Source organism: Taudactylus pleione, unplaced genomic scaffold (assembly GCF_031769625.1).
Source record: "Taudactylus pleione unplaced genomic scaffold, aTauple2 ptg000092l, whole genome shotgun sequence".
NCBI lineage: Eukaryota > Metazoa > Chordata > Amphibia > Anura > Myobatrachidae > Taudactylus > Taudactylus pleione.
This window is the reverse complement of record NW_028284494.1, coordinates 6,630,957-6,652,368: the sequence shown is the minus strand read 5'-3', so window position 1 is coordinate 6,652,368 and position 21,412 is coordinate 6,630,957. Positions and strand designations below refer to the sequence as shown.

The window sequence follows — 21,412 nt, the reverse complement described above, 5'->3', positions numbered from 1 at the left end:
TGCAACAGCTCCAGGCCTGCTTTGCAAAGCAAGTGAAACAAGTGTGGGTCCTGCACCGCCCTCTATTGGTGGGATTACGCAAAGAACGCTGGAATGGCACAACAGCAAGGAAGCATGCAGCAAGCACACACAGGAGGAGAGGTCAGGACAGAGCGCGGCGCTGAGGGAAAGGTGGAAGCGCAGTTTACAGGGCGCAGGGGCCAAGTAGGGAGGGGAATCATTTGATGTTTCGCCGGAACCATCGGTCAGGTGGTTCCGATGTTTGACGCTTAACCCCGCGATGGTGAGGGAGCATCCGGTGCTCCCTCCCCATTGCTAGGCTTCCCCCTCAACGTTGTCTTTGTGTGGGGCGCCGTGCGGCTGCGCAGGCTTGCTGGCAGCTGCACTCACCGTGCGGTACTTTGGGCTGCCGGCTGGCTCTCTTCGTGTCTGGTGCTCACAACCTAAGAGACCGAGGGCCTGATTGAGAGACGGACGCAACGCAGAGGTTACGCAGTGGAGAGCGGTTATTGGTGGTCTGCGCAAGCGTCTTGAGTCCCGCTGCGCACGGGTGAAATGTACTAGTTAGTGTGTTACATGCTTAAGTAGAAAAGGCCAGAGAAACATCGGTCCCGGAACCGATGCTTAGGCCCAAACAATGTTTTGTGAGCAATGCTAAAACCATGGGGCTAGTAGTACTAGCAACGTTCCCTTTCAATGTCCAATCCCCGGGGCAAAGAAGGGAGGGGGTGGACACATCCAGCAAAGCTTCAGAGTTGACACCAGCACAGCAGACACACAGACGCTTTCAAACAAAACCAAGCTGATTTTTACCAGAGATGATCAGGGGAAAGCGCGAACGCAGTCCCCCACTACCACAAATTATGCAGTCGAGTTTCCCGCATTTGGGGAAATCGCAGGGGTCAGCACACCCGGAGTGCAATGGATGAGCCTCGCCCTGGGAGAACCACCTTCGTGATCATGGTATCTCCCCTGCCAGGTAAGTATGAGTTGGACTAGGGCTGGGGAGGCCCGCTGCTCGGGCACACCCCCGTCAACTGAAGGAGGTTTACCTGGGGAGCATGCGCGAAGCGAACTCTCAGCTGAGGTCAACAACTGCAGGGAGGCCACATCTCTTCACCTGGAAGGGTGCCTTGTTGCTGAAGCACCCCCAAACTACATACGCACAAACTAGTGCAAGCATTCCCAGGGCACACTGCAGCAGACGGATTTGCATACGGTGATGTCATCCAAGCAGTCGGCCAAAGCTGGCTGCGAGCCTCGTCGGCGTATGAAAGGAAAAGGACAGGAAACAGGAAAAGTGCCGGGGGCGCGGGGCACGGCGGGCTTTCACGGGTGCCGTCTGGATGACTCCCAAGTCCGCCCTGCGTGGGGATCAAGGTGGGCAGCCACAGCACTTGAAGCACTCAGGCTGATTTCTTGCAGCAGCTGGACCGTGCAACAGCTCCAGGCCTGCTTTGCAAAGCAAGTGAAACAAGTGTGGGTCCTGCACCGCCCTCTATTGGTGGGATTACGCAAAGAACGCTGGAATGGCACAACAGCAAGGAAGCATGCAGCAAGCACACACAGGAGGAGAGGTCAGGACAGAGCGCGGCGCTGAGGGAAAGGTGGAAGCGCAGTTTACAGGGCGCAGGGGCCAAGTAGGGAGGGGAATCATTTGATGTTTCGCCAGAACCATCGGTCAGGTGGTTCCGATGTTTGACGCTTAACCCCGCGATGGTGAGGGAGCATCCGGTGCTCCCTCCCCATTGCTAGGCTTCCCCCTCAACGTTGTCTTTGTGTGGGGCGCCGTGCGGCTGCGCAGGCTTGCTGGCAGCTGCACTCACCGTGCGGTACTTTGGGCTGCCGGCTGGCTCTCTTCGTGTCTGGTGCTCACAACCTAAGAGACCGAGGGCCTGATTGAGAGACGGACGCAACGCAGAGGTTACGCAGTGGAGAGCGGTTATTGGTGGTCTGCGCAAGCGTCTTGAGTCCCGCTGCGCACGGGTGAAATGTACTAGTTAGTGTGTTACATGCTTAAGTAGAAAAGGCCAGAGAAACATCGGTCCCGGAACCGATGCTTAGGCCCAAACAATGTTTTGTGAGCAATGCTAAAACCATGGGGCTAGTAGTACTAGCAACGTTCCCTTTCAATGTCCAATCCCCGGGGCAAAGAAGGGAGGGGGTGGACACATCCAGCAAAGCTTCAGAGTTGACACCAGCACAGCAGACACACAGACGCTTTCAAACAAAACCAAGCTGATTTTTACCAGAGCTGATCAGGGGAAAGCGCGAACGCAGTCCCCCACTACCACAAATTATGCAGTCGAGTTTCCCGCATTTGGGGAAATCGCAGGGGTCAGCACACCCGGAGTGCAATGGATGAGCCTCGCCCTGGGAGAACCACCTTCGTGATCATGGTATCTCCCCTGCCAGGTAAGTATGAGTTGGACTAGGGCTGGGGAGGCCCGCTGCTCGGGCACACCCCCGTCAACTGAAGGAGGTTTACCTGGGGAGCATGCGCGAAGCGAACTCTCAGCTGAGGTCAACAACTGCAGGGAGGCCACATCTCTTCACCTGGAAGGGTGCCTTGTTGCTGAAGCACCCCCAAACTACATACGCACAAACTAGTGCAAGCATTCCCAGGGCACACTGCAGCAGACGGATTTGCATACGGTGATGTCATCCAAGCAGTCGGCCAAAGCTGGCTGCGAGCCTCGTCGGCGTATGAAAGGAAAAGGACAGGAAACAGGAAAAGTGCCGGGGGCGCGGGGCACGGCGGGCTTTCACGGGTGCCGTCTGGATGACTCCCAAGTCCGCCCTGCGTGGGGATCAAGGTGGGCAGCCACAGCACTTGAAGCACTCAGGCTGATTTCTTGCAGCAGCTGGACCGTGCAACAGCTCCAGGCCTGCTTTGCAAAGCAAGTGAAACAAGTGTGGGTCCTGCACCGCCCTCTATTGGTGGGATTACGCAAAGAACGCTGGAATGGCACAACAGCAAGGAAGCATGCAGCAAGCACACACAGGAGGAGAGGTCAGGACAGAGCGCGGCGCTGAGGGAAAGGTGGAAGCGCAGTTTACAGGGCGCAGGGGCCAAGTAGGGAGGGGAATCATTTGATGTTTCGCCGGAACCATCGGTCAGGTGGTTCCGATGTTTGACGCTTAACCCCGCGATGGTGAGGGAGCATCCGGTGCTCCCTCCCCATTGCTAGGCTTCCCCCTCAACGTTGTCTTTGTGTGGGGCGCCGTGCGGCTGCGCAGGCTTGCTGGCAGCTGCACTCACCGTGCGGTACTTTGGGCTGCCGGCTGGCTCTCTTCGTGTCTGGTGCTCACAACCTAAGAGACCGAGGGCCTGATTGAGAGACGGACGCAACGCAGAGGTTACGCAGTGGAGAGCGGTTATTGGTGGTCTGCGCAAGCGTCTTGAGTCCCGCTGCGCACGGGTGAAATGTACTAGTTAGTGTGTTACATGCTTAAGTAGAAAAGGCCAGAGAAACATCGGTCCCGGAACCGATGCTTAGGCCCAAACAATGTTTTGTGAGCAATGCTAAAACCATGGGGCTAGTAGTACTAGCAACGTTCCCTTTCAATGTCCAATCCCCGGGGCAAAGAAGGGAGGGGGTGGACACATCCAGCAAAGCTTCAGAGTTGACACCAGCACAGCAGACACACAGACGCTTTCAAACAAAACCAAGCTGATTTTTACCAGAGATGATCAGGGGAAAGCGCGAACGCAGTCCCCCACTACCACAAATTATGCAGTCGAGTTTCCCGCATTTGGGGAAATCGCAGGGGTCAGCACACCCGGAGTGCAATGGATGAGCCTCGCCCTGGGAGAACCACCTTCGTGATCATGGTATCTCCCCTGCCAGGTAAGTATGAGTTGGACTAGGGCTGGGGAGGCCCGCTGCTCGGGCACACCCCCGTCAACTGAAGGAGGTTTACCTGGGGAGCATGCGCGAAGCGAACTCTCAGCTGAGGTCAACAACTGCAGGGAGGCCACATCTCTTCACCTGGAAGGGTGCCTTGTTGCTGAAGCACCCCCAAACTACATACGCACAAACTAGTGCAAGCATTCCCAGGGCACACTGCAGCAGACGGATTTGCATACGGTGATGTCATCCAAGCAGTCGGCCAAAGCTGGCTGCGAGCCTCGTCGGCGTATGAAAGGAAAAGGACAGGAAACAGGAAAAGTGCCGGGGGCGCGGGGCACGGCGGGCTTTCACGGGTGCCGTCTGGATGACTCCCAAGTCCGCCCTGCGTGGGGATCAAGGTGGGCAGCCACAGCACTTGAAGCACTCAGGCTGATTTCTTGCAGCAGCTGGACCGTGCAACAGCTCCAGGCCTGCTTTGCAAAGCAAGTGAAACAAGTGTGGGTCCTGCACCGCCCTCTATTGGTGGGATTACGCAAAGAACGCTGGAATGGCACAACAGCAAGGAAGCATGCAGCAAGCACACACAGGAGGAGAGGTCAGGACAGAGCGCGGCGCTGAGGGAAAGGTGGAAGCGCAGTTTACAGGGCGCAGGGGCCAAGTAGGGAGGGGAATCATTTGATGTTTCGCCGGAACCATCGGTCAGGTGGTTCCGATGTTTGACGCTTAACCCCGCGATGGTGAGGGAGCATCCGATGCTCCCTCCCCATTGCTAGGCTTCCCCCTCAACGTTGTCTTTGTGTGGAGCGCCGTGCGGCTGCGCAGGCTTGCTGGCAGCTGCACTCACCGTGCGGCACTTTGGGCTGCCGGCTGGCTCTCTTCGTGTCTGGTGCTCACAACCTAAGAGACCGAGGGCCTGATTGAGAGACGGACGCAACGCAGAGGTTAAGCAGTGGAGAGCGGTTATTGGTGGTCTGTGCAAGCGTCGGAGTCACATTGCGCAACAGTGAAATACATGTAAATTCTTAAAGTACACACAGAACATTATTAAATGTGGTTTAATATGACAAATAGTTACAAAGCTTATTGAATTAAAATTCTAAGAAATTGCTGTATTGAAAGATAAATGCAAAAGTTTTCCTAAAATAAAACAGAAATAAACACAGAAAAAGTTGCTCACTCGCTTACTCTTTTGCATTATCTGTAGCCTGAATCTAGTACCATGCTCGACCAAATACAATTCACCAGCTCACCTGGTAACTGGATTTTGGGGTGTTTTTGTGGCACCCGAGCGGATCTCCACCGGGACCACCCACTTATATTGCTGGATGCCCAAATCCAAATTACTGTGTAAAGTGACGAGAGGAACAGATCTCTGAGATCCGTTCCTCAATTAACTTCCACACTGAATCAGTGCACCCGACCCAATTGGCTGTATATCTGTAATCTGTAGGATGACGCGTACCACCTGACATGCGTGCAACTGCCTTGTACAGTGCTGCTGGCATTCCTGGAAGTAGAAGTCTGCCTCTCAAATGCAAAGCGCCCAAGGACAGAAGGTAAGTGTGAGGGAGGGCTCATAGGGAATTGGTATAAGAATTTAATGTGAGAGTGGGTGCTAATTTTTGAATTGGTGGGACATATTTTATTGGCGTGGGGTAAGCTATGTTATGATGGGAGATAGTTAACTTAACAGGGGGGGAATATGGATGCCTGTTAATTTAAGGTGGTGTGATCTGACTTTTTATTTATTGCCTGGGGGGGGGGGGGGGTTTGGATATAGACCTAGGGTTTGTTGCAGGTAAAGTGACCTACTTATTAAACGTGGGCACTATTGATTGAGCTTCGAGTCTGATTGAGGTAAACAATATACACTCATTGCTAGGAAGTTTATGTTTCATGTATTCATCTTTCCCCAATTTCAGACAATCACCAACTGAATATAAGTCAAGAGAAGCCGCAGCTAGTGAAAGCTCTAGGAACAGGAAGGAAGGAGAGAGCAGAAAATTCTGCCAACTGTCCTGATTCTGCTGGAGCAGTCCTGAATTTGGGTGACTTATCTGCTTAGTCAGGACTTTGGTCCGAATGTAAGGACAGTTAGGAAACATGTCCTGCTTCACACAGTTCTGCCAGTTAGTGACAAGAAATTTGGTTTGGACACAAAACTCCACACTGTACACTGCGACAGTCGTGCTAAATGAGGACCCACCACTGTTTTGTGATTGGATTAGGAGGTTTGAGTGCTCTTGACTGGTGACTAAGGGCCTGATTCACTACAGAACGCAACTGCGAATGCAATAGTGATTACGCACACAACTCAAGTGTGATAGTGTGCTAATTCATTGCGATTGCTATGCCGCCGCACTACATAAGGACGCCCACTTTACCTTACACACAAGACTGCAAAACCATCGGTACAATCGAATACCATCACAGCCTCACGCACACTTGCACAAGCCCTGACCTTACTCATACAGTGTTCGCAAATACGCGCTATAGCGCCTATTTTACCCGATATCGAGCACTGGGGACTCACTTTTTTAAAGTAGCCGGGTCCCCGGGGACGCGCTGTGCTGGTGCCAATCCCTGACAGCTGGCTGCAGCACAGCGCGTCCCCCTGCAGAGACAGACATAACGCTGTCTGTTAGAGCAGCCAATGAGAGTCTATCTGACTCTCATTGGCTGCTGCTGTGGAAAGCCGTGCTGGGATCAAGTGTCTGATCCCAGCATCGGCACAGCGTCCGTGCCCGGCGCTGGGACAGTGTTTGTTCCCAGCGCCGAGTAAGCCACCGCGGCGGGTACCTGGTGAAGGGACCGCCTGGTCCCTTCCACCAATGGCGGCGAGAGAAGCTTGGCTCCGGGCGCGAGCTGAGCGGAGCTCGCTGCCCGGAAGCCAAGTAGCGGCGGCGGTTGTTTGGCACTGGCCGCAAGCTTTTGGCTCGCAGTCCAACAGCCAATAGGAGGCAGACGCGACAAGCCAATCGCGGCTCGCCACGTCATAGCCCCGCCCACTCGCGGCATCTTGAATAGACGCCGCTGAGCGGGAACATTCAGTCCGTCGGCGGAGGGGAGGAGTGAAGACCTCCTGAAGAGAAGAGATCAAGAAGGAAGAGGCAGTGCCGCTGGCCAGGACGGGCCAGCGGCAGAAGACTGAAGCTGAGGACCGAAGAGGACTGCGGGGGAGGAAAGCAAAAGAGCTAACGAAGCTCCCCCCCGCAGCCTCTTCCGCCGTACCGGTAGGCGGCCTTGGGACATCAGTATTTTACTCCTTCCTAGACCACCAGGGTTGTCGGGCACTAGGCCCGTGGCATAACTTCAGGCAATAGGCCTGTGGTTCTATAGGCGGGCACAAGGCCCGGGCAACATAGGGGGCGTTAGGCCCAATTGAAGGTATATGCCCCCCAAATTGGTATGTGTCTTGGGCATTAGGCCCATGTCACTAGAGGGCCCACCTATTTTCCCTTTAGTGGCCTGGGCCTAATGCCCTTCATTGGACTGCATAGGTGGTCTGACAGGCATACGGGGGGTACCTGGGGGGACTGCTGCTGAGGGCAGTGCACAGGGGGACTGCTGCTGGGGGCAGAGCACAGGGGGACTGCTGCCGGGGGCAGAGCACAGGGGGACTGCTGCCGGGGGCAGAGCACAGGGGGACTGCTGCCGGGGGCAGTGCACAGGGGGACTGCTGCTGGGGGCAGTGCACAGGGGGACTGCTGCTGGGGGCAATGCATAGGGGGACTAAAGGGCATTAATGTGCGGCATAATGTGTGGCATCATTTTGTAAGGGGTATTACTGCATGGCATTATGTGTAAAGGCTGGGCTTTGCTGTGTGGGATAATGTGTGAAGGGCATTAATGTGCTACATAATGTGTAAAGACCGGGCATTTATCCTTTGATAAATATGCCTATTACCTAAAGTGGCTAACCATAATATCACTTTAAAATGGGACACGTGAATTAATTACAAAGGTTCTGTGACTGGCTGACTTCATGCCTAGATTTCACTTGGTTTTAATGAGCCACAGAACCTGTGTAATCCATGAGCGTCCCAGTTTAAAGGGATTATATGGTAAGCCTACTTATTCACTATGGGTTTTGTGAACAGACAAGTCATATTACCTGAAAGATCATGGAGGCATTAAAAACATGCATTTAAGGGGCTTGTGAGGATATCTGATGCTGTTGGGGGTATCAGATCTGCATTTTAGGGGCATGTGGGGATGTGTGGTGGCATGTGGGGAGGTCTGAGGCATATGGGTAGCTCTAAAGCATAAATTATGATGGGACCCAGAAATGGTCAGGTAGGACCCCATTTTTTTAAATTGGTGGGTCCCTGGGGCCCACAAATTTTGTCGCTCACCGCGATCACTGCTCATAAATTGCTAACTTGCACGCACACTATCAGGCCTCAGGCTGCATAGGGCATCGCAATAGCTAATTTATGCACGCCCCTGCAACGGCGTTAAAACGCACTGGCAAACCTGCGTTCGGCCAACCACCTCCCCGTTTTCTAAAACTTCACTTTAGAAACATTAAAATATGCTAGCACCCATTTTCAAGCACCCCAAATTTGATGGGACTACTTATTTTCACCAAAAAATACTGCTTACTGCCATTCTTCACCACTTTTGCAAGGACGCTAATAACAAGGATTCTAAACAAATTCAGTACCCCAATTAGTTTTATTAGGGGTATTGGAACACTTCTACATTGATCCCCAATGTTAGTACATCTTTTTTGGGGGGTAAGGCTGATTTCCCCAAGTCTGACAGTACTTTCCGCCTTTTCTGCATTCACCTCTCACCGTTTTCGCCTGTTTTGGAATTGAATACGGCGGAAGTGGGGACTCACACGATAAGCTTCTGCGTCCAAAACATGCGATGCTGGCGAAAAGTCGGGCAGGCGAAACTTTTCCGCGGGTGAGAAACTAATTGAATACCGCCCTAAATAGCACAATGGCAAGGATCGAATGCTAGCAACCCTGCTATTCCATGGATACTTAACCCAGCCATGGTATATATTTTACAGTTACGTATCCTGCCAGGCACTTCGGGGGGAATTCAATGAGCCGCAAGATATGCCCCTTGTGGGGAAATTCTATTCAGTTAAATAGCATTTTAACCAGCAAGATATGCCCCTTGTGGGGAAATTCTATTCAGTTAAATAGCATTTTAACCAGGGGTTAACACACGCTAACCTACTGATTCCGCATAAAGTACAAAATCAATGGGTTTTCCCCGCGCGGTAAACCCCAGATAGTGCCTTTTCCCACCTGACTTTTTCTCGCAGATCCTGAAGCTGCGAAGAAATAGCGCACATCTGTGGTTTAACATGTGGGGTAATCCCCTCTGATTGAATTGGCTACAGGGTTGGTTTGCCTCATTAAATTTGAGTAGTACTAATGTCATACCAATCCTGGGAGCAAGGAGATACTTGTAGGAAGTAATTCACCCTGGGTATCTAGCAAATAGCAGGTATTGCATACTGGTGGTATGATATGAAAAGAAAATTGTTTGGCTAAACAACAACAAGGTTTTTCCTCCAAGATGACCCTCAATGCATTGAGGAGCTCATTGAGACCCGCTTGCAAGATGCGTTCGCTCGCTGGTAAAAAGAGGCCAAATATTTAAAATAAGCGGACGCACTGCGTCCCGTAAGGACGCCCTCTATGTCTTAGCGAGCTACGGCAATGAGCACTCGCTATTGTATAAAGACGCCCCCTTGCCACTCGCAACACATGTCATCTCCGGGAATTGTAGGATTAATCGGTAACATCGAGAGCCATCGGAGATGCTCGCAGCCGTTGAGGTTGCCTTTCCCCGCCGCAAGCACTGCGATCAGTGTGAGCTGAAATACATGCAGGTGACATGTACAATGACGCTACTTTGCTAATTATGCACGCCCTTTAAACAGCGTTTTGGCAGCCTAACACGCCTGCGTCTGCAACACCGCTCCCCCGTTCACAAGCACCTTCCCCTGTTACCACCCACAAACGGCACTATCTGTTACTCAAAGTAGCCTCCTGATAGTGGTTTACGAGCAACCAAAATTAGATCGCAAATATTGGCTTGCGCACGCGCACTGCGAATTTTACGCATGCGCAGATGGGCGAAACTCGCTTACAGCGAGCGAGCGCAACTTAGCGAGCGGGTCTGAATCAGGTCCTAAGTGTGTAAGGTTCCGATGGAGGTTTGCGGCTAATTTAATGTATTAACCATAGATTCCAGTGATGTAGCCTCACCTAACAACCATATTATTATACAAACAGCATCATACATGCAATTTTTAGGAAATATTTCTCTACAACAACGAAAGGACCCATATTATCTAACACAGCAGTAGCAGTGCATGGATATTTACATCGCACCTACTTGAACACAAACAGCAGCAATGAACTGTTGCAGTACTGTGCTGTAATCATACAAACACAGTTTTAAACTCAGCATCTTTACAGCTAAAAACCTACGCCAGATCCAGCAAAATGCTATCAGAGATTAATACCAAATTCCTATAACTCCAACATTAGTCACAGCTGGCAGATACAATACCCTCAATTATACGTCTGTAATACATTCACTTTATAATATTTTCATTACTTTTCATACTCTTTGAGAAATTGAAAATCCGACCCCCAACTATAGATTTTTTTTTGTTAGCTATTAATGGAGTGAGAATTGTCCTGTCTTATCAGTCCTCGACTGCAGTCCTGCCTTCTAAAGCTGGCCACACACTAGACCAACTTACATCCAACCAGCAACTAGTTGATTGGTTGGAATGAAAATCTGGTAAGGTATGAAAGCAAATGACAATGAGCAATTTGCTCCCAAACGCCGGAAAATGGCCAAAAACTGTTATTTTAACAAATTGTTTAGATCAAACATTTAACAAATTAGTCTGAACAACCATTTTCATCTGTTTTCTGGCATTTAGGAGCAAATTGCTGATCATCAGTTACCTCCATTCCTTACCAGATTTTCATTCCAACCAATCAACAAGTTGGCTGGTTGGATGTAAGTTGGTCTAGTGTGTGGCCAGCTTAAGACAATGCGTACGTGGTTGCTCAATGCTTACTGCCATATTTCTCTGAATGTCACTGACCTGGATAGTAAATAATGTGCTTCGAGCAGTTCAGGCAACTGCAATCTTATATATATATCAAATCAATTTTGGCTTCATATCTTGGTGCATTTGATTAGGATCAGAGCATAACGCGTCTTATTCAGAGATGAACTCAGCAAAAAAAAGTTGGATTTTTACACACTGGAGTTGGGCGCATACTCATGTTGGCAGTTGCAGCTTCCTCTGGTTGCATATACCAGGATCATATGCATCAGGAATACAACAGAAGTTGCAGCTTCAGAATGAGTACAAGAAAAATTTTAAAAATCACAGTTCACAATGCATACACATTATAGTAAATGTCCATATAGTACAGGTACATGTGCCCAAGTCACCAGGAGCAAGTGAAAGACATAAGACAAAACACATATAACCACAACAAAAATGTATATGATAACAACACTCCCCTTCCATATTTAGGCCCTCATTCAGAGCCACTCGCTATTTGCGGTCGTTCGTTTTCTAAAAAGGGGTGGCTATTCAAATGAACCGTTCGCACTTTGCGGTCTGTTCACGCCTCTAAGTCTGAACGAGCGAGCAAAACATGCGAACGTAAATTTGAAAAATACGCCCCCTGGCCGCTCGCACCATACGTCATGTCCGCTATTTATTAGATTAATCGAGTACATCGACCAGCGTATGAACTGCTCGCTATTCTTGTGGTTGGTTTTTTCAACCACTATTTTGCGAGCAGTTCTGAGTTAAAAAAAAACCAAGTGACGTGGTCAATGACGCTGCTGGATTAATTATGCACTCCCTTAAAATGCCCGTTTTGACCTTTAAGCACGCCTGCGATCGGATCTCCACTCCCCGTTTTCAAGCACCTTCCCCTGTTACCACCCACATACGCCTCATTCTGTCACTCAAATTAGCAGGCATTCGCTATTTTGCGAGCACATGAATTTCGGCCGCACTGACTGGTTCGCGCATGCGTATAACGATCCGTACGCATGCGCAGTTGGGCAAACATCGCTCGGAGCGAACGAACTGCCGCTTACGAGTGGCTCTGAATCAGGCCCTTAGTTTGCAAAACAAAACTCATTGCAGTGCAGTTTTAAGAACACAGTTCCAGCAGTTTAACACAATTTGCAGTAATGGGTGTGGTCTAGATGCTTTCATCCAATCAGACTCAGCCTGCGGCTGTCATCATCATCATCAGTTTGCAACTTGCACCAGGGTTACAATACGGGCAAGTCAGGTCTCTGCAAGTAGATGCAATTGTATCTTTTCAAAGGCCATTTTGTCACAATTCGCGTCAACACATCCACGCCTTTGGCCACTGCTCAAGTGCCCCCTAGCCATGTCTACACGCCACCTCCAACCCCAACTCTGAATAAGGCCAACTGTATTAAATGTTCACTTCCCGCGTGCCCAAGTAGCATAGAAATAAAAAATTGACAGCAGAAGGGAACAGTTTGGTCCATCTGCGTAACCAGTTTGGAAGTGGGCAGAAATAGCACAATTTGCAGTCAGTTTATCAGAATAGGCAGAGCAGATTACGTTAGATGGCAAATCATTCTAATGTAACTTGTGAATACAAAAGAACTTCCTAAGTACAACTTTAGCAAATCAGTGTATAATGAATGATGCTCCTACCTCCTGGATCTAGCATCTGCAGCACTAAAATGGTTCCTTGCACATTCTTCAAACAATGACGGGTAAAGGAGGGGGTTCTCATCTCCATCCATACTAGGTTGTTCTATAGGTCTGTTTTAAAGCAAACCTATAGAGAAATAGAGAAATAAGAAATGTTTATTGGTTGACTTGAGATTCCAAACCAGCTGCATAATCACACAATGCAACACTAACATAATAACACTTATATATATAAATGTTGGGATACCCAGCGTTGCCCGGGTTGAAGAATGGACCTTAAAGTACATCTGCAGCTTTCATATTTTACATTGTCCTCGCCTATAACTCCATTCCGTTGATATCTGCTTGTACTTCCTCTGAGGTCTCCTCACATGTTGTCGCTCGTTTACTTGGAGCTGTGAACCAGACTGGATAATTTTTCTGGTGGCATGGCTAGTTTAAAACTTAAGCCGGGTACACACGGAATGATGTACTGCATCAACGATATCACTGAACGATTTCCCTTGAACCTTATGTAGTGCAGGACAAACGATATTGGGTGTACTCACTGAAAGATATCTATGATATATGAGAGATATCTTTCAGTGAAGTCATCCTGCCACATCTCTGAACAGGCAATTCTTGACGATATTGTCCAAATTGGCCTGCATGTACGGACGACCAAAGATATCATTACCATCCAGCGGGAGCGCGCATCGTGGGTCATTCTTTGCATACACACGTTAAAGATACCGTTTTCGTTCAAAGATATTGTCTCGTGTGTATGACCCTTTAGGGATGAATGTAATAGCCTCCGAACTTCCGACGCTGCAGCTTGGTTTAGCCTTTAAAATGATTGTCATTTTAAAAATATGGAGAGACTCGCATAAATCCCTGCAGCGTCGGAAGTTTGGAGGCTATTACATTTAGCACAATGTCTTTTTAGTTGTGTTTTAACAGTGAATGGTCCTGAAAAAGACCACACATTTGAAAGCTGAGATGTCAGCTTTAAATTTAGGGCCTGATTGAGCATGGATCACTATTGCGATAGCATACGCAAATGGCCGATTGTTGCGTACTGCGCATGCATTGCGATCGCTCTGCGTTCACTTTCGCGGATACAAAGCCATCGCAGACAGAGGGACAGGACGGCATCGATTGGGGGTGGTTACGCGGGAGTGGTTGGAGAAACGCAGGCGTGCCAGTCCGTTCAAACACCTTTACAGGGGTGTGCATAAATTAGCCACTGCAATGGCATACGCAGCTTGTGTACTCACTGCAAGCGATGAGATTAGCAATTTCTGAGTAAGGTCAGACCTGTTATAATTGTGCGTGAGGGACCGATGTTACTCAATGTTACTGATGTGAACGCAGGTCTGCGAGGTGTTACGGATGTGCGAAAGCGTTAGTGGGCGTCTCTATGCTGGCTTCGTCTCTACAATAGCTTTGCGATTGCAGTCATTAGCATATTTTAGCATACCTGCGTGCGTAATCGCAGCTGCAATCGCAATAGCGATCAGTAATGAATCAGGCCCTTAGTTTGAATGTGGTATACTAAAGGGGGAAAGCTTTGACAAGGAACACAGAAGTCATTCACATCTGGATAACAATGCAATTTAGGAGTAAATGACAGTGCAGGCAGGCATTTTCTCAGACTGTTTGGAATGTGGTATATCAGGGGCAAAGTGACGTACAGGACAGAAATCAGTATAGCTTCCCAAATCACTGCGCTTTCAGAAATCATTCAGAAATTCAGAAAATCAGTGCAAAACTGAAATCATTGCAGACCAACATTGGAGACCATGGCATATATGCTTGGAGGAAATTAGTAACTGTCAGTGCAGGTGCAGTGTGACAGTTGATCCTCCGACTAACTGCTCTCCCGTTGGAGCTCTGCCTGCGCCACACTGGTACATATCAGCCTGTGCCTTCAGATCAGTGCAGTTTTAGGCACTGGAAGACAACTTGAGCAAACTTGCTAAAACAAAAATTTCAAATCAGAGACTACACGGCCTACTTGGTGGGCAGCATGTAGACCTCCATGGCCCTGTCGAACTTCAAATATAGCCAAAAACCTAGAATCCTGGTCAAACTACACCACCATGCCAAATTTGGTGGAGCTAGGTACAAAACTCTGGACGTGCATAAAGAACAAACAGACACATACACTTTCTCGCTTATGATAGATAGATAGATAGATAGATAGATAGATAGATAGATAGATAGATAGATAGATAGATAGATAGATAGATAGATAGATAGGCACACATAAATTGATTGTCCATTCTGAACAAGTGGGATAATTAGTGCTCCAATCAATTAGATTGTTTCACTTGTGTATACAGGAAAGGGTATTTAAGAGCTTACTCCACAAGAGATGAAAGATGAGAGACTGGACAAATAAGGTAAAAGAGAATGTATAGGTGAAAATAGATATTTTACCTTTAACTTAGATTATTCTTACTAAAGGAGATGAATAAACATGAATATAACCATTGTGTACATTTAGGAAACTTATGTACTATATTACACATGGCATAATGAAAATAAAAAGGAAAAAGTCACCTGGTAAATGCACCATTAGGTTTACAAAAATGCTTTCCTTCATAAACATATTTGCTATGATGGCACTTACATGTATTGCTTAAAAATGATAGTACACAGGGACACCCATCTATAGGGATTACACAGTGTATTACATGTTTATCACCTTCTTGTAGCAGCAGTTTTGGGCTGTGATCAAAGAGTGAGCACCATAGAAAATAGAATAGTTTTTGCTCTAAACAAAGATAACTGAATTACTCATTAATAGGTATTTCATTACAATCGTTCCATCAAAGGTTAGTGCTAAAGGAACAAACCCTGATATCCCCAGCAAAATTAGGAAGCCACAACATATGTACCACAAATCTACCGTGATATAGATAATAATCCATATAGCTCATTTCTGTTAGTGTGATTGAATAAAGATAACCTGTTGTCTTCCATGTTGGTCACCTTCGTGCATGCCCATACTGAGCATTATCATGGCAGAAACAGACCATTTATTGCCAAATTAAGTGTAAATCTGCTAGAGGTCAATAGAAAACATTGATTTATTACGGTTTTACCTACTTACAGACTTTATAGGCATGTTATTGATTTGGGAACCTATTCAGCCCTATGTGGAAGTTGATCTATATACTGCTTACTGGATGAATGCATCTTTTAGCAGCTTTAAATCATTCCATGGGTGTCAATCCAAAACAGCGCGGCAATTCTCCCCCCTCACGGGTTGATCTCTCACCGGACTCGCATATTTTTGCTCGGTGCTGCGACCAGAAATGTGCGAGTCCGCAGGTCCCATAAATGTAGCATACAGCTGCACTTACTCATGGGTGCGAGGAACTCACACTTAATTGGATTGGCCCCCATCATTATTGATAAGGCTTTTCTCCTAGTGATCAAACGATCAATATTTTAAAGTCCGCTTCTATAATGTTCACAATCCGAAGAACACAGGCAAAGCATTGCAGCAATGGTATAAACGTGTGAATTTTCTTGAGTAAAGTCAAAGACAATTCTGTAGAGGAATGAGAAAGATACTTATGTTGTTGGCTGAATGGATTGACCCAATAGGGCAGTTTATGTACTGATCCAAGTCTGATTTTGGTCTTAAACAGATTTTTAAAGGTATTTAGAAGCACGTGAAGAGCAATGCCAAGTTGAGACAGCCCAGTACACTAAGAAAAATATTGAATACATCCCAATACAGCCATCTGATAATAGTGCATTTAAGTAGATAGGTTACAGTTTCTACTGAATTTCTGAACTCTGGTCATGATGTTCCCCAGGCAGATCATGTTTACGTTGGAACAATTAGGAGGCTTACCTGACAGCAATTATAATATCTAACGGATGAAAATCTACACTTGCCAGTTCATCTGCTAAAGTTATTTCATAGATTCAAGTGCGGCGTAATTTAAAATTCTGAACCTGCACGATCCAATTTAGCAAAACTGTGTGCCTATTGCGAGTGCAAGTTGTAGACGCTGTTTGCACACAGTAGGGTGGCCATTTTGTGGAATACTGAATGACACAATATTCAATCTATCCCTTCACTAGTGAACACTCCCCACTTGAATTTGGCCAAGCAAGAAGCCAGAGAGTTTACGTTCATTCCACAATCTAAAGCAGCCGTACATATAGTTACAGTTGTGGTCGCAAACGCCACGTGATCAGCAAAGGTTTTTCATACCTTATTCGCTGATTTGAGCCAGGTAGTGGCAGATGAGAAATAACGGTTCAGATAGATGTGGTGCTGGTTGAGTTACGCTGATACCAGTATAATAATTAAGTACCATACAAGATTATATTGGCTGAACTGCGAGTAGGTTGGGAGTTCACGTTAAGGGGTCTATTTAGCTACCAAAAAGTCACTTAAATCTGTGGAATCTAAAGTTTTCGCATGATGTAAGCATCTCAGCTATGCAGGAACGGGTTAACAGAGAAGATAACGCAATTATCTTCTCTGTTAAGGCCTGACTCCTATAACATCACGTTGTAGAGAGCAAGCCATTACGCTCCACAGCGCTTAACGTTTTCTGCTAAACCTTAAAAACGTACCTTCTATAACACCATCTGAGAATGGCGCTCTATTAGGAAAATCCTTATTTCAGCGGGGACAGATGGCTCTCATCCAATTGGTTCCTGCAGGTGGCTGAAGCTCCTCCCACTCTCCTCCCTTCATTCATCAATTACACTGCCAGCATTCCCAGCAGTGTAATTACATGGCTAAAACTGTGTGTGTGTGTGTGTATATATATATATATATATATATATAATATAATATATATGAAAGCTGCTGCTTTCATCAATTTGTCTTAAATTGCTACAGAGGGCCCCCTGATATACATTTTTAGTCGAATGCCGGACCACCTTGCACATATATATATAGTTAGATATATATATTATTCATTCTAGCACCCTGCACCTGTCCCAACCTGTGCAGTTCCTCTTTCCTGCCTGGGGTGTCACTCTATGCACTGGCGTTTCTAGCACACACTGGTCTGTATATCAGAAGTTTGATCAACTGAGTGTGCTAGAAGCACCAGAGCAGAGAGCGAAACCCCAGACAGGAAAGAGGAACTACACGGGTTGTGACAGGTGCAGGGTGCTAAAATGAACATATAGATAGATATATCTATCTCTATCTCTCTTCCCATCGCTTGTCTGCCTTGCATTCATATTGCTTCCCCTCCCACCTGTTCCTCCTGGGAGACAGAGGTAGCATGTGGGGGAGGGAGCAATATGAATTCAAGGTAGACCAGCCCTGGCAAGGGATATTATATATATATATATATATATATATATATATATATATATATATATATATATATATGAAAGAAATCCTACTAATGCGCAAGTCTTTTGGTTGAAATGTCTAGAAATGATCTGTTCAGATATATATGTAGCACAGCTGCATCCCAGCTCCAACATATATTTCTATGTATGTGTACATAGAAATATATACTCTCTCTCTCTCTCTCTAAATATATACTGTGCAGAGATGGGGCATGACAAGAGCAGGACTGTCTTTTCAGACAACCAAAAGTACCGCCTACAGAGACAGAGTGTGAATGCATCCGCTGTCCCTGCAAGGATTTTCCCTGCATGACAGGAAAAAGAGAAAATTGGTAATAATCACAACAATATTAGGCTGAAAATATTCAAGCCAATATCGTGATTATAGCTAAATATACCCCTAAGATACGAGTCCAGCGGCGGAAAAGCGCTATATAAATAAAATTATTATTATACCTGAATTATGACACTCATGCCATTAACCTGGTGTCAAAAAAGCATACTTACATTACAATTACTGGTGTAAACTTTGTTGTAAAGTACTGTGTGAGTGTGTGGTGGTTATAAGGGACAGTATACAGTGTGATAACACAAAACAGGATCATAGAGGATCCCATTTTGACTCCTTACTCATTTAAAGATGACTTCACCAATGAAAAGCTTTTCAATTAAGTGTCATACAGTTAATATACACTCCCAACCACAACAGAAATCAATAATGCATTAATTACATAGAATTGTGCTATAATTAGATCAAATAAAGTAAGCTAGAATGGTAGTTTGGGCTGTAGTTGGGAAGTATGCTTAAGATTCGGAACATAAGACAATACTTCCCTGACTTGGCTACTGTAAGCAAATGTAATGCCAACATCATTTATTGCATGATAATATTAAGTGAATATATCGTGTAAATCTTGTACCTTCCACCATGCAAGCACACTCTGACTCTTCACAAGCCACTTGCCAGTAAATTCCCTGTCTGTCTGCCTGCTACAAAACAGGATGCAGCGCCTAATAATGAACACAAGCAAACTGAGTCTAATGGGCTTATGGGAGTCGTAGTTCTGTAGCTACATGTTTGCACTTCGCACTAGGAAAGTGCGGACTGCAACTCCCAGAGTGCAACATGCTGAAGCCGGGGCTGCTTTGGGTTGGATGAGTCAGAGAGAAACGCCCAGCTATTTGCTGAGTACAAACTTATTAGTGTAGCCAAAGAGCAAGAATTTTGCTGATTACAGTATTTTGGTTACTTTTCTCCAACCACAATGAATCAGTGAATATGAATAAATAAAAAAATTCAGAGGACATAAATGTGAATATAAATAATAATCACACCACTTATTTGACAGAAATCTGTTGGCTGTTTCCTGGCAAATGTAACTTGCTCTCTCAATTTAGTGTAACTGGCTGGCTGATATTTCTCTGGATGTTTTTTTTTTTTGTATGCTTTAAAAACGCGACATAAAAAAAGCGTACTCACCTATTTATGTTATCGGCAGTTTTAAGCATTGTTATGAAAAGATGAAACTATTTCATACTTGCCAACTCTCCCTGATTGTCAGGTAGACTCCCTGAAATAGTAGTAATCTCCTTGAATCCTATGAAGCAGTTATATAGAACAAAAAATAAAACAGATATATGCATTCAAATAGGTTCATTAGTATAATTTTCCTGCTTTGGTCATAAGGCACAATGGGCGAGATGTATGAAGCCCTGAAGCGGTATCAGCGCACGTTATGTGCACTGATACCGCTTCTCCCGATGTATGATTGGGGGTCTGGGCGGTAAATGACAAGGGCGCTATGCCGATAGCCTGGGCTATGTACGAATGGTCATAATGCATGACCGTTCGGCCGGCTGTAGCTGTCGTTATCGACAGCTACAGCCTGGCGCTAGCCTATCCCCACAGCAGGAACAGCGCTGTCCCTGCTGCGGCTGCTGCCGGCTCCAGGGCTCCACGCGGGGATCTCACGATACTTGCGAGATCCCGCGCATGCTCAGTGGAGCCGGCCGGGACAGAGACACAGCGCATCAGCACTAGGCTGATGCGCTGCTGTCTCTAACGGGTAGCGCCGGAGGGGGGAGTTAACGCTCCCCCTCTCCGGCCGATGAGATGTTTATACATCTCATCGGTAGTGCTTTCTGCTTCGCCTCGGTAAAGAGGCGAAGCGGGAAGCGTTATAGCGGCACGTTAAGTGCCGCTATAATACATCTACCCCATTGATCCTTATGGCTACATGCATTTTCTGAAAAGTATCAGTGTGTTTTCATCAACATGTAGATTTTACTAACTGCTTTGGGGCTCATCTACATTTGGATGTAAGTCATGTTTATGTCACGCCTCTCAGATGTACACATCTACTTTACCGCCGCGCTCATAGGTGCTACTTTCACAATCTCCCTGAAATGCTTTTTCAAAATTAGGCAAGTATGGACTATTTGCCCATTAAATTTAGGGTTATGGATGGTTTTCAAGCAACGTTTGTTTTATTTATAGTTTTGTACCATTTTTAACCCAAATATATTCTTGTAAGAAAATGTGAGTCAGTCTTTTGGGACAGGAGACTCTCAGAAATTTTTATGTAGTTTGCAACCAAACTATTCAAATATGGAAGTCTGGTATGGTCAGGGACTGGCTGGCAACTTTAGGCCTGGGGGGCAAACACTAGCATGTGGCCCTCAACAGTCTACCAAATAACTGCGACAGAAAAAATAGCATAATAATCTTCTCGTCGGCGTGGTATATCTAATGTGGGTGTGGTTTAAATAATCATAGAAATTTCTTGTTATGCCAAAGAGCTAAAAACAAACACATAACCTACCAGCCGTATCTAACAAAGCAAAAACACAGACGTGTAATGTTTAGCGTTACTGCCTCACAGTACTGAGGTCGTGGTTTCGATTCCCGCTATGACCCTAACTGTGTAGAGTTTGTATATTTTCCCTGTGCTTGCGTGGTTTTCCTCCGGGTGCTCCGGTTTCTTTCCACACTCCAAAAATATACTGGTAGGTTAATTGACTCCCATCAAAAATGAACCCTAGTGTGTGTGTGAGCATGTAGTAGGGAACTGAGATTGTAAGCTCCGCTGGGGCAGGGACAGATGTGAATGGCTAACTATTCTCTGTACAGCGCTGCGGAATATGTGTGCACTATATAAATAACTGGTAATAAATAAAAAACTATACTAGTGTCCTCTGTTGAATACAGTGACCAATTAAGAATAATTAGACTTACAATCAGATCCACAATATGACCGCCTCTCCTTGCTCAATAAAATTCAGATTCCAGATCTTCCCCCTTTTTTAAATTAGACCCCAGATTTTACCGACTCCAACCTACTTTCTTAAAAATCGTATTCAATACACTCACACGCCTATCTTATTGAAAATAATACCCCATATCTGAAGCACTCTCAATAAATAAAACAGACCCAACTTCTGTCTCTTCTTTCACATTAAAAATCATACTCCAAAATTGGCACCCCCTTTTTATGAAAGATGATACCACAAATCTGTATTTCCTCCC

General features: G+C 46.5%; 1 protein-coding gene and 3 non-coding genes across 4 annotated transcripts in view; all 4 read right to left on the bottom strand.

Annotated features, from left to right (window-relative positions):
- SLC38A9 (solute carrier family 38 member 9) overlaps nucleotides 1–18,888 on the bottom strand; it is a 270,792-nt gene extending 251,904 nt beyond the window's left edge. The window contains exons 1-2 of the mRNA XM_088469410.1: nucleotides 18,807–18,888; nucleotides 12,565–12,691 (exon numbers count right to left, since the gene is read on the bottom strand). Coding sequence (XP_088325536.1) covers nucleotides 12,565–12,656 — 92 coding nt within the window. The 5' untranslated portion in view covers nucleotides 12,657–12,691; nucleotides 18,807–18,888. The remainder of the gene's footprint in view (nucleotides 1–12,564; nucleotides 12,692–18,806) is intronic.
- Nucleotides 824–987, bottom strand: LOC148527010 (U1 spliceosomal RNA). The gene has a single exon (XR_015878189.1). It is a non-coding gene; the product is annotated as a U1 spliceosomal RNA (small nuclear RNA).
- Nucleotides 2,260–2,423, bottom strand: LOC148527009 (U1 spliceosomal RNA). Its single transcript, XR_015878177.1, has one exon. It is a non-coding gene; the product is annotated as a U1 spliceosomal RNA (small nuclear RNA).
- LOC148527008 (U1 spliceosomal RNA) lies at nucleotides 3,696–3,859 on the bottom strand. The gene has a single exon (XR_015878166.1). It is a non-coding gene; the product is annotated as a U1 spliceosomal RNA (small nuclear RNA).
- Nucleotides 18,889–21,412: the final 2,524 nt, after the last annotated feature.